The sequence below is a fragment of the Megalops cyprinoides genome, chromosome 1 (genome assembly GCF_013368585.1).
Source record: "Megalops cyprinoides isolate fMegCyp1 chromosome 1, fMegCyp1.pri, whole genome shotgun sequence".
Taxonomy (NCBI): domain Eukaryota; kingdom Metazoa; phylum Chordata; class Actinopteri; order Elopiformes; family Megalopidae; genus Megalops; species Megalops cyprinoides.
The window spans coordinates 9,687,183-9,699,682 of record NC_050583.1 but is presented as its reverse complement, the minus strand read 5'-3'; the positions used below and the strand labels follow the sequence as shown (position 1 = coordinate 9,699,682).

The following is a 12,500-nucleotide window of genomic DNA, read 5'->3' as shown; positions in this document are numbered from 1 at the left end:
CGTGGGACCGGTCCAGGGAGGGGATCAGGTACCTGGAGAACAGACAGATTGGGGACACTTCAGAGTCTGTGGTAGCAGTAGAAGGAAAACCAAGCCAGACAAAATGGATGGGGGCTTTGTGAGCAGGCGGTTTTGTGAAATCCCAGATCCTCAAGGCGGCCCACAGTATAACCATTCTAGCAGAGAGAGAATGAGTATTAACAAGAGCTTGGTGGTGGACTGTGACCATGTTCACCTTATAAACCAGTCAATAAATAAATTAACTTGCAGGACAGCTGGACGGATTTGTCTACAGTGACTACTCAAATCTTCCATCTCCCCTATCCCCACCCCGACACACTCACACACACACTATCGGTGACCTTGAATTTCTTCCGCTGTATTCAGTAGCCGTCTCACTCCTGGCCTGCAGTACTTCCACCCAACCACAGGGTGGCACTGTAACACACTCTATCCAGATTGCAGACAGTGAGCTGCGTGCGCACGGCCTTCACTATAAATCTGAATGGCACACCACTCAAGACTGAAGAGATGACATCACTGGCCAAGACAAGGCATAGCTCAAGAGTAATGAGGGCGTCTCTTCTGTGAAGCCTGTCTAGGCCCTGACACTGCGCTAATGGGCGCCGGGTCCGTTGTATGCAGCAACAAGCGTCAGTGACACCAAGCACGGCACATCAACTGTAATTGGTGTCCCCCTCCTTTCCCATCAAAACAACAACAGAGAATGAAAACAAACCAGCAAAAGAAAACACAACCGTAAGAACCCGTGATCTCAACTGGCACGGCTAATAAAACGTTGCCATGAATATTTCAAAATACTCACACACGGGCGTCACTGTCATTCCCGTAAAGGCGAGTTGAACCGAAGTGTCCCTTGAATGATGGGAAACCGTGCATTCCCCCACTGTTGCGCAGAGTGCACCTTGATATCCCACCTTAGGACTGGGAATGAGATTCGGCGCATTTCTGAGTGTTGGGGAGAGACTTCAGAGAGCGCCCGTCACAGACCTGGGACGTCCTCTACGGGCTCTCGGTGACAGCTCGCCCCCTGTGCCTCGGGCAATAAGGGCACACCTGCGCAGGTAACCAGGTGGGCCAGCAGCGGAGGAAGGAGGGGAGAGCAGAGGCTCGTGACAGGGTCACTTATGTCCCTCACTGGCCAGCATCTCATGTCCCGCACCTCACCCATTATTATTAACATTATTAGCATTTTGTAGAAGATGCTCTTATCCAGAGTGACTTATATAGGTTACACTTTTTACATGTTATCCATTTATACAGCTGGATATTTACTGAGGCAGTTGTGGGTTAAGTACTTTGCCCAAGGGTACAGCAGCAGTGCCCCAGCTGGGAATTGAGCCGGCAACCTTTCGCTTACGAGTCCTCCCCCACACATGTGCCCGCCATCACCCGTCAGAGAGAACGCCTCACACCGCTGTGCAAGGTCTCCTTTTATTTTAAAAAGACTACTTTCAGTCCAAGCTTGTAAGCGATCGCGTGTCAGAGGGAGAGACGCTTCTGCATCAAAGGCCGCGGACGCCTCAGCTGTCATAAGGTTGGCGGTGGCAATCTGACTCATGTCATCAGCGCTGGCTTGCACCCGATTCTAAAAGATGGCACTGGCATTCTGGCGCAGAGAGGGCAACGGCTCTTTCATACCTCCAGGCAATCAGCAGATCTCACAGGCCGACCAGGCCGCTCCGCTCAGCGGCCTCAGGTCCCGCTGGCTGTTCCCTCCCCTGAGGGCTTGCACATCCCACAGGGGCAAGAGTCTGAAGACCCACCTCTCCAGACTGCCCCTCTTAGCTCCACTACGGAGATGTTAAATAAGTGCTGTATAAACATCACACTTAAATCTGCCTTTTTACTAGCAGATCTTTAGGGTATCACTGTCGCGCTTTTCTCCACCTGTTGTGGAAATGAGTATTACAGAAGCACTTGGTCTATATTCAGTACGCGTTCGGTCAATAACTCAAGCATTGTAGCACTGTGCAACGCATGGACAAGCGTTCAGACGTGGCCTTCTGTATGTTCTGGTCCGTATGTTGTTCATCTGACCTTGTTGTATACACTTAACACCTTTGCTTTGTGATCTGCGAGGGCTAAGAGAGTCTGCTGAGTGAATGAATGTGGGTGTAAATGCTAGCGAGGAGCATCGCTCAGGACGCAAGCCTCGTAATCAAAAGATTGAGGGTTGGCTTCCCAGCTGGAGCACGGCTGTTGTTAACTCGAGCAACAAGCTCATCTCAGACCGCCTGGGTAAATATCCTCCTGTGCAAATGGACGGCGTGGAAAATTGCAAGGTGCCCTGAATGACAGCATCTGACCAAGCAAATAAACTCATTTAGTGCTCGGTGTTCTGCCCTTTCCTCGTAGCAGGGCTGCAATTACATGGTACAGCCAGGGGGTGGGGCTGTTTGCAACAGCTGCACGTGTGAGTTTTTTACTTATTTATTTATTTTTTTGTTTTATGAGGTCGGTGATCTCTGAACAATCTGTCCTGTCCACTGTGTGCTGTTCTTGTTGACATAAACTGGTGAGCCCTGATGTTCGCCAGCTGAGACTATTGTCTTTGCAGATGGCCTATTGAAATCTGTTGCTTGATCAAAGCCGTCTTTAATGAATGTGAATAAATGAATCTGTTAACAACACAATTTGATGGAAATGTCAGCAAGAATGATAAAAAAATCATATTTTTAAATAGAACCACAATTAACATTGATGTTGATGATGATGATGATTCATAGTAGTACTAGTAGTAGTGCTAGTATTAGCAGCAGTGGTAATCACTATCACCATTATCATCACATAATCATCATTATCATCACTGTAATCATAATAATTCATTATTGTTTAACAGGACAGTGCTGTTTTTCAGTCCCCCCCTGGACTCCCTTACTGGGTAATTACACTGAAAGGTAAATGACCTCAAGGCCTTGGGTGACAAATCACTGTATTGAAAAGCTCTCTGACCCTGGGGATCAATGACAGAGAAAGAAAGAGATTAAGATTGAGAGAGAAACAGAGAGAGAAAGAGAGCAGGAGAGAGAGAGGGGGGGGAGAGGGGGAAAGGGAAAGAGAGAGGGAGGGAAAGGATAGTCTAAGGTTCGATCTTGATGCTTTAAAAAGCTATTGACCTCAGATGGCGATCGATAGACAGGACAGAGTGAGAGAGGGAGAGAGTGATCCGCTCAGACGGAGGGAGGGAGAGAGAGAGGGGAGGAGAAAAGCAGTGTCACGGACGACAGGCTCACTCAGACAGGAAGTCATGAGAGAGGAGACTAAAGGATGGACTTCAGTCTAGAGGTGAGAGGACCGAGTTCTCTTTAACCGTTTCCTCTCAGGGCCCTCCTCCTGTCTGTTCAAACAGGGCTCTGCTGCTGCACCAGATAATTTTATCCGAAATCCCTGATCCGCTCACATCTTTATCTTCGGAGAGGCCTATCAAATTTCCGAGGATGGACTGGAAAACCATGAAATGCTGTTAATAGTTCCGCATCGCTAAACCTAAAAAGGAGGGGAGGAGGGGGGGGGGGGGGGGGGGGGAGAGGAAGGAAGGAGAGGAAAAGAGAGGAGAACAGAGGAGGAGAGCACAGGAGCAGACGGATGACTGACAGGAGGCCGGGTCGATAGGGGCTTGGGGGTGGGTGGAGTCCGAGACTCCCGTTATTACCAGACAATAATGAAGTATCAAACCATATTAGCTGAGGGGTTAGCGGGGTAGACATCCAGCCAAGTGTGCTAAATTACTTCTTGCACGAAGTCTATTAGTGTTAATGGACTAATTAGGGAGCCGTTGCGATACGTGGGCCTCCGCGTTTTCACCAGGCTAATTTGCACACTTGTGCGCGTACAGCACTGCTTGCCTGGGCCCCCTACACTCTTTCCATTACTATTCAATGGACGGCGTGGTGGAAGTTAAGTGGACTTTTACATCGCAGGGTCTTTTTGGGGAAGCAGTGGGGGGAAACTGTGCATGCCAAGCAGATCGAGTGAGTTCAGACGCACACACCAATCACTAACGTGCACAGGTCTCCCCCTCTCTGACTACTGACAGCAAAAAAAGAGGGAAAAATGAGAGAGCGAGAGAAAGACAGAGAGGAATTCAGGTGCAAGGGAAGCAGAGCGAGGAAAGGTGGGAGGGAGAGAGGGAGAGCGAGGATGAGGGAGGGAAGGAGGCTGGGCAGGGCAGAGAAAAAGAGAGACAGAGAAAGACATAGAGAGGTATGCATTTAGAAAGGGAGAGAGTGAGAGAGAGAGAGAGAGAGAGAGAGAGGTACACAGAGAGGGAGAGAGAAAGAGATACGCAGTTAGAAAGGGAGAGAGAGAGATAGAGAGAGGTACACAGTTAGAGAGGGAGATAGAGAAAGAGAGGTATGCAGTTAGAGAGGGAGGGCGAGATAGAGGTACGCACTTAGAGAGGGAGAGAGAGAGAGGTACGCAGAGAGGGAGAGGGAGATAGAGAGAGAAAGAGAGGTGCGCAGTTAGAGATACAGAGAGAGAGAGAGAGAGAGGTACGCAGTTAGAAAGGGAGAGAGAGATAGAGAGAGAAAGAGAGATACACAGTTAGAGAGAGAGAGAGATAGAGGTACGCAGTTAGAGAGGGAGAGAGAGAGATAGAGGTACGCAGTTAGAGAGGGAGAGAGAGAGAGAAGGTTAGTCTGAGAAAGAAAGAGTGACAGGGAGGGAGAGGAAGAGGAGGTAGTCAGACACAGAAAGAGGTCTTCCTCTGGTCTTCCTCTTCCACACGGTAACTCCGGTGAGGGGCAGCGACGGCCCTGGCAGGTGGCTGCATTCCGACACCAGCCCGCGTGGGCCTGTGGAGAGCGCAGCCCTCAGCCCGACCCTTCAGGGTGACTTCTGCCAGTTCCAACTGATCCATTAACCTCTGAGGGGCCGGGCACCGGAGCGGAGTGCGTGCCAGTCGGTGGGCGTCAACAGTGACTGATGGCCCTTCCTCTGGACGGCCTGCTGCTCCGCATCCCCTCATTAACCACGGAGGGGGCCGTATGGAGTGGGTCTGACCCCCATGACGGGGGGAAGGGGGTGGGATTGGCGGGTGGCTGGTTTTGACAGTCCATGAGGCTGTGGCAACGTCTTCGGTACATGGCAGACACAGTTTCCAAACGTAATTCCTACCACCATATCCTTACTGTGACATAAAATGGTTCAACAGACAAGTACAATCCCCCCTACTCCCCCTTGCCCCATATAGAACTGTTACAATAAAAGTGTTGTGGTAAAGAGCAGGGCTCATAACCGAAAAGGTTGCTAGTTTGATTCCCTGCTATAGCACTGCTGTTGTAACCTTGGGCAAGGTACTTAACCTCAATTTGTCTCAGTAAATATCCAGTCATATAAACGAATAAAACTGTAACCTCCGTAAGCTGGTCTAGCCTGAGCCAGTCGTGCATTTGGGATTCTGAAAAACACATCCGCCAGGTACAAAAGATCCTCAAAGGCAGCCGGGGCGCAGAAGTAAGACGAGGGAGGAGAAAAATCCATTAGAGGAGAACAATGGAGGCTCGGAGAAGGCCGGCCACAATCCAGCACGCACGTGCCTGGGGGTGGGCTTTAATAGAAAGCACGATGCCCTCCCCCTCCGGCACGGATCTGTCCGTGAGAATCGAGCGCACGCACGCGTTGTTCCATGGTAGACATGCGACTTCGCCGGCTTTACCGCATCGGAAATCAACGGGGGATTACGCATGCGACAGCCCGGGTCCCCCCCTGAGCCAGCTGTCCTTCCCCTGGCCCCTACACCCTTTCCCCACCCCCCCGGACCCACCCCTCCTGAGATCGCAGGTGCTGACCTGCTGCCCTGCATGTACGCTCACAGGGAAGGGCTAGGTGGGGCATGTGGGGGCCCATGAGGTTTTGAGGGTGCAGCACAGCGACCAATTGCTCCTTCGAGGGTGCAGCTGATTTCCCAGAATTCCCCCCGCCCTCCAACCAATGGGCTTTCGCACAGAGCACAGCTTGGCCTGCTCTATCTATCAGCAGAGCATTTTTTCAAGTCATCCTTTTTCCTCGTTTTTTAATATGGCGATAAATATCATATCATGGACTTTTTATCATGGTATTATCGCACCGTGTGTCTTTGGTATCGTTACATCCCTACGGGACAGTGTAGCCCCTCCCTCACTTTTGGACCCAGAACCAAAAAGACTTCTAGTCTGTTACTACAAACAGCTGCACACACACAGAATGTGAATGACATGACAAACCACAGAATGATACACTGAGCAGGAACACCCTGTACAGCGCATAACACTCTGTCTCTCTATCTCTCTGTCTCTCTCTCTCTCTGTCTCTCTCTCTCTCTCTATCACACATACACAGACACACACACACACACACACACACGTGCACACACACACACACACACACACAGCCAGCCCTTTGCTATTGAGGCAGCCAGGGAAAAAAAAAATTGTGTCACAGGGCACAATCCTATAGCATCACTGAAAAAAACTGAGCTGATGCTATGTGTGTGAGCTTGGAAGTTCTCAGGTCATGGTCAAGTAAAGTAGCACAATGAAATGCGGGCTTGATTGGGGGAATGAAGGGTCGGACAATGAGCAAATGCATATGACATCTCACACAGAGGACAGGAAAGAAATATTTTTTCGCACTTTCACTCGCCGCCCACAATGCCTGTGATTCCATTTAATCAGGACAAAGCAATGCCTCCCATTCAAATTCTCCACAACAGCGGCAGAGATGCTGGCTGGACTCTTCAGACCCAGCTTTTCCCTCTAACTCAAAAATAAATCAATAAATTTTAAAAAATAGAAGAGTGAGGAATAATCTTACACTCCCTGACAAAAGTGTAAATGCTTCTCTTGGTCTTCAAAAAAAAAAAAAAAAATTATAGACACCAAGCATGCAGGATGCAGCACAAAGAAAGACCCTGAGTCGAAATGTAATCCTGACCTCAGTCTTCACACCACCCCCCCGCCTGCCCACCCCCCCCCCCCCACCACCACCACCACCCTCATCAATTCAGACAGCGGGCAGAGTCAGGAGCGTAGAGGGTTAACCCCGCTACGGCAATTTTTAACGCCTGTTTGCTTCCTTTTCCCTCGCTCTTGCACCGGTAGCAAATCTAGTTAGCAGCCGGAGCTTTGCCGCCATCGCCCCCAAAGACAGGGAGTGTTATTGGACTGAACTTGTGTTAATTTGTTCAGAGCCGGCATGAAATTGTATCTGTTAATAAAAATATGCACGCTCCACGCCGAGGGCCGGTAGCTCAAAGACTATTACTCGTTTAACTGAGATCCCCCTCCGGCAGGGCCTGACAAGCGGAGCCGAAGAAGCCTCTTACCACACCGGAGCTGAAGGAGAACTCCACGCTCCGAGCTTAATACGTTAAGTGGGAGTGACCCAAATGCCGATGACCTGCACCGCTCTCTCTCGTTCTCCATCTCCCTCTCTATCTCTCTCTGTCTCTCTTTCTCTTGGGCTCTCAGTGGTGTGAACAGAGGAGTTAAGGCATATCAAATGAGGCTGTATTATGATGAAGTAGTGGGGAGGGTGCAGAGTCTGAGAGTAGAGCTGTCGTTCGCAATACGAGGAGCAGAGATATCCATCTTATTATGTGGACCAAAGCTGTCCTTCTTTTAATAGGGAGAGAAGATATCTATCTTTTTACAAGAACCCAAAAGCTGTCTGTCTTTTCCTGGGGAGCGGAGATATCCATCTTGTTACAAGGAGCGGAACTTTCCATCTTGTCACAAGGGCCAAAGCTGTCCGTCTTGATACAAGGACCAAAGCAGTCCGTGTTTCTAATGTGACCAAAGAAATGCAATCTCTTAAAATGACCAAAGCTGTCCATCTTTTCACAGGGAGTGGAGATATCCATCTTGTCACGGGGGTCAAAGCTGTCCATGTCTGTAAAGTAACCAAAGCCATGCGGTCTCTTAAAATGACCAAAGCTGTCCATCTGTCCATCTTGTTACAGGACTGTCCTTCGTGTTACAGGGACTAAAGTTGTCTTTCTTGTTAAAGTTTCAAAGCAATTCCTGTTGTTCCAAGGACCAAAGCTCTCCACACTGCTACAGAGATCAAAGCTGTTCACACTGTTACAGAAACCAAAGCTGTCAACACTGTTACAGAAACCAAAGCTGTCAACACTGTTACAGGGACCAAAGCTGTCAACACCGTTACAGGGACCGAAGTTGTCCATCTTGTTACAGCAGAGCCAGTAAGCAGAAGCAGAGAGGTCTGTGGCAGAGGGGCCAGCCCTACCACACGCCCGGACTGCAGCAAGCACTTCAGACCTCCAGGTCTCTCTCAGTCAAGGTCCTCCTCCAGCACCTGGTCTTTAGGACAAATCCAGTGACTCATCTGATGGAGTGATTAAAGAAGTGAAGGAGTATGGTGGGGGGACTCCGAGAGCCGGAGGTGGGGGTGTCGTCTGCTTGGGGGGTCCGGACGCAGGTGCCAGCCGGCCGGGCTGCTCGACTCGGCTCGGCTGACAGTGATTCACAGCCCCTGATTAACAGGTGCGCGTGATTTATGTCCAATAAGCGCCGGCGTTCTACCTACAGCCAGCAGGAAGCGGCGGGGCGAGCTCCGGCTGGCTCTCCGTGACACGGTGAGGTCGCTGTTTCTGACAGTGATCGATCGCCGCTATTGGGTTATTCTCCTCCAGTCACTCCGGACGCGGGGGCGGGCAGCCGGGGGGGTGTTGAGGGGGGTTTAGCCCCTTCGCCGTGGTATCGATCAGGGCCGCCAACGGAAGGTCGAATTGTGTTGTAACAGGTCTTAAAAAAGGCATTCATCACCGCCTTCAAATGAGGGACCCTATTTACCCTCATTACCACTGAGCTCTGCTGACCCCTGAATTCCACACCACCTCATCTGTCACGGTGGCGGGGGGAGGGGGGAGGGGGCACAGGGCAGAGGGCATTCTGGGAAATGAAGGAGACAATGGCTTCTTCACAATGAGAGAAGAGGGAACACAGTGTGACTAAAATCAACTGCGTTACTAATGACCACAATGAGGTGCTCTCTGCCTCTCACACACACACACAAACACACACACATACTCCCACATCACACACACACACACACACACACACACACACACACAAACACACACACATACTCCCACATCACACACACTCCCACAGCGCACACACACACACACACACACACACACACACACACACTCACACACTCTCTCTCTCTCTCTCTCATGCAGACACAAAAAGAGAAACACAATACCGACTCCAGGCAGGGTCGAAAGAGACAGATGTTGCACGATGTGGACCATTCATTCAGCTATCATGTCAGCTCTGTGAGCCCCCCCCCCCCCCCCCCCCCCCCCCCCACCCTCCCCTCCCAAGCCCTCAGAGCTGGCGGCCCTGTTATCTTCCCTCACGCTGAGAGAGAGAGAGCGGGGCTCACTGGAGAGGCAGCCGTCACGGCAACCCCCCGCCAACCCTCCACCACCGCTGCCGCCGTTGCCTTTGTACGGCTTCCATCCCGCTGACGTGCCTGATCTCCGAGATCGGCAGCACCGCCCGGCGACAGCCCGGTGACAGCTCCATCTCGACGGCTACGAGCTTTTCCCATCCAGCCCCCCCCAACTCTTCACAACTGCCCCCCCCCCCTTCACACACACCCCCCAACCCCCAGCACCCCTAATACAACAACAGTGCTGTAGATAAGGCCATTTCACGCAACATTTGCGGCGTGATTAAGATCTCCCGTTTATCATTAAAGCCGCTTTATCTCCCCCTTCCTCGAGTCCCCGTCGCTGGTGATCAAGGATGGGAGGACGTCAGAGCGATTTCTACGGTCGAGATGGGGGCGGGGGGGGGGGGGGGGGGGCGATGAGAGGAAAGGGATGCGAGGGGCCCTCTGATCACAGACAGCGCAGTGACCTCGGATTTAGAGGCAGGGGGGAGGAAGAGGAGGAGGAGGAGGAAGATGGGGGTAAGATTAAGGGAGTGAGGGATTATGATGAAGAGCAAGAGAGAGAGACATAGAGACAACCAGACAGACAGAGAGGGATAGAAAGAGAAAGGGAGTGGCAGAGAGAGAAAGAGATATATATGTAGGGACACACAGACAGATAGAGAGGGTGAGAGACTGAAGCAGAGACGCAGAAAGAGAGAGACAGACCACAAGGATGGGGGGGGGCAGATAGAACATACTGAGATGTGAGGGACGCTGGACCTGAGAGCTGGAGGAGTGAGATAGCATCGCAGATCTCTCTGGTGGTGAGACAGATCTATCCCCGCAAGAGACCCCTCTCCCGGCACAAGAGGACAGGGCCGGACAGAACCGGACCGGGCAGCCCCGACTCACCTGTACTCCAGAGAGAAGCGGGTCAGCTCGGTCCCGTTGTGGATCCACTTGAACTCCAGAGGCCAGCTACCCTCCGCCATGCAGGTGAGCACCAGGCGGTTCCGCTCCAGGTGAAGCTGGCTCCGAACCGGCTCCGTCTTGAAGTAGGGGGGCACGTCATCTGTGACACAAAGAGCGGGGGGGTCTTTGAGTCAGAGTCAGGGCCTCTTATTCATTGGGCCAAATAAAAGGGACATCCAAAATACTCTCGGGGTGACCTCTACGGTGGAAGAGCACATACAATTGAAGAACATTCAAGACATAATGATTTTTTTTAACATCTCATATAATAACAGAGCAGGGTGACTTACATGGCACATTTCTACCTGCTTAAATGGCTGAATATCTACTGGAATGATTTGTGTTAAGTAGGGTGCAACATCACCACTTGCTTTCCACTTGGAAACTGAGCCTGCAACCTCCTGGTTACAAAGGCAGGTCTTTCCCACTATGTTACATCTGCCAATCTAAAAGCATGCATTGACATACTATTTTAATATGATAAGATCTGACCCTGTCTGGACCCAAATTTCACAGCTGGGTCTACGTACCATGCTCAGTTAAGACTGGGCAACATGCTAGGGAGAGACATTATGCCCGGTGCTTCTGGGATGAGAACACAACACCTACTGGTGATGAATCCAATGTCATAGTTACTCTTCCACCAAGCACAGAAAACACTGAAATCGATGTTGTAACGTCAACAATCATGTGAGATTTCAGTATTAGAACTGGGGATGGGGTGGGAGTGGTGGTTTGGAGAGATTTCATGGATGCTGGTGATTGTGTTTCAGTGGAGAATTGTGTCTCCTCCCCAGAGCCATGACCCAACTGAAAGACAACGTGAAGCCCGAAATATTGATCATTACCTCTCGTTTTCTTTGCAAACACACACACACACACACACACACACACACACACACAGTGAGTGTAGAAGTACCCTGTTTCAGGTCACGATCTCTTTACACAAAGCAGAAACTGTAAAGGCATATCGATCATGCACCCGGCGACACCTGCATCTCTATTATAAGGGAAGTCAGGCACGTCACGCTCATTAATCACATTCCCACTAAGACGCTAAATTTGACTCGCTGCGCAAACATTCACAGCGATCAATCAATTATCCCCCCGCCAAATTAATAAATGATTGAATTATAAGTCTGTGAAAGTGATCAATTACTATCTAAATAAAATGGATTATTCTGATTAATACCGTATGCTAAAACTTGGTTACATTTTCGTTCAAAAAATATGATTGAAACTGACACGCAAGGGGCAGAGGTTGGTATGACCGGGAGAGGGATATAAGGAGAGAAAGAAAGAGACCGAGGATGGTAAAAGAGAAGAAAGAGGGAGAGAGAGGGAGGTAAGGACGGGGAGACTGAAAGAAGGATGAGTACATGGAGAGAGGAGGGAGGAAGAGAGAGGGGTGGGAACAGCGTGCTAAAGAAAGATGCAAGGGGCAAAAGACACACGGTAGACAGAGAGGAGGGTCAGAGACTGATGCATGGAGAGACAGCTGGAAGCGGAGACAAAGAGATGTTTATATTAGACATTTACATAGTAATATCTTACTTTTTTGTAGGATGATTACCATTATTATCAAAATTATAAATGTAATTTGTATGCTCCTGTTGCTCTTCGTTATTATTCATTATTGAATTATTGCTACCGGTTACATTTTTTTTGCATGCTGCTTTGACAATACAAATGTACACATTTGTCACGCCAATAAAGCAAAAATGAATTGGATTGAATTGAATGAAACTGAATTTAACTGGATTGAATTGATAAGACAGATGGTTAGAATGAGAGAGAGAGGGAGAGAGAGACAGAGAGAGGGGAAGAGAGAGAGAGAGAGAGACAGAGAGAGAGAAAGAGAGAGAGAGAGACAGAGAGAGAAAGAGAGAGAGAGAGACAGAGAGAGAAAGAGAGAGAGAGAGAGACAGAGAGAGAGAGAGAGAGAAAGAGAGACAGAGAGAGAAAGAGAGAGAGAGAAAGAGGTTAAAGAGCCAGAGGCAGGATGGGTAGAGCGAGAGATGGGCAGAGTGGGAGAAAGAAAGAAGAGAGAGAGGCTAAAGGACTCAGACAGCTGATGCAGCGCTTTCTGCCTGCCTCCCCCCCGGCCCGAATAAACG

At 50.1% G+C, this 12,500-nt stretch overlaps 1 protein-coding gene across 1 annotated transcript in view; it reads right to left on the bottom strand.

Moving 5' to 3' along the window:
* Positions 1-10,468, bottom strand: part of sdk2b (sidekick cell adhesion molecule 2b) — an 86,347-nt gene extending 75,879 nt beyond the window's left edge. Inside the window, exons 1-2 of the mRNA XM_036549816.1 lie at positions 10,324-10,468; positions 1-32 (exon numbers count right to left, since the gene is read on the bottom strand). The exon at positions 1-32 is cut by the window's left edge and continues 75 nt beyond it. Coding sequence (XP_036405709.1) covers positions 1-32; positions 10,324-10,403 — 112 coding nt within the window. The 5' untranslated portion in view covers positions 10,404-10,468. The remainder of the gene's footprint in view (positions 33-10,323) is intronic.
* Between the last annotated feature and the right edge of the window lie 2,032 nt (positions 10,469-12,500).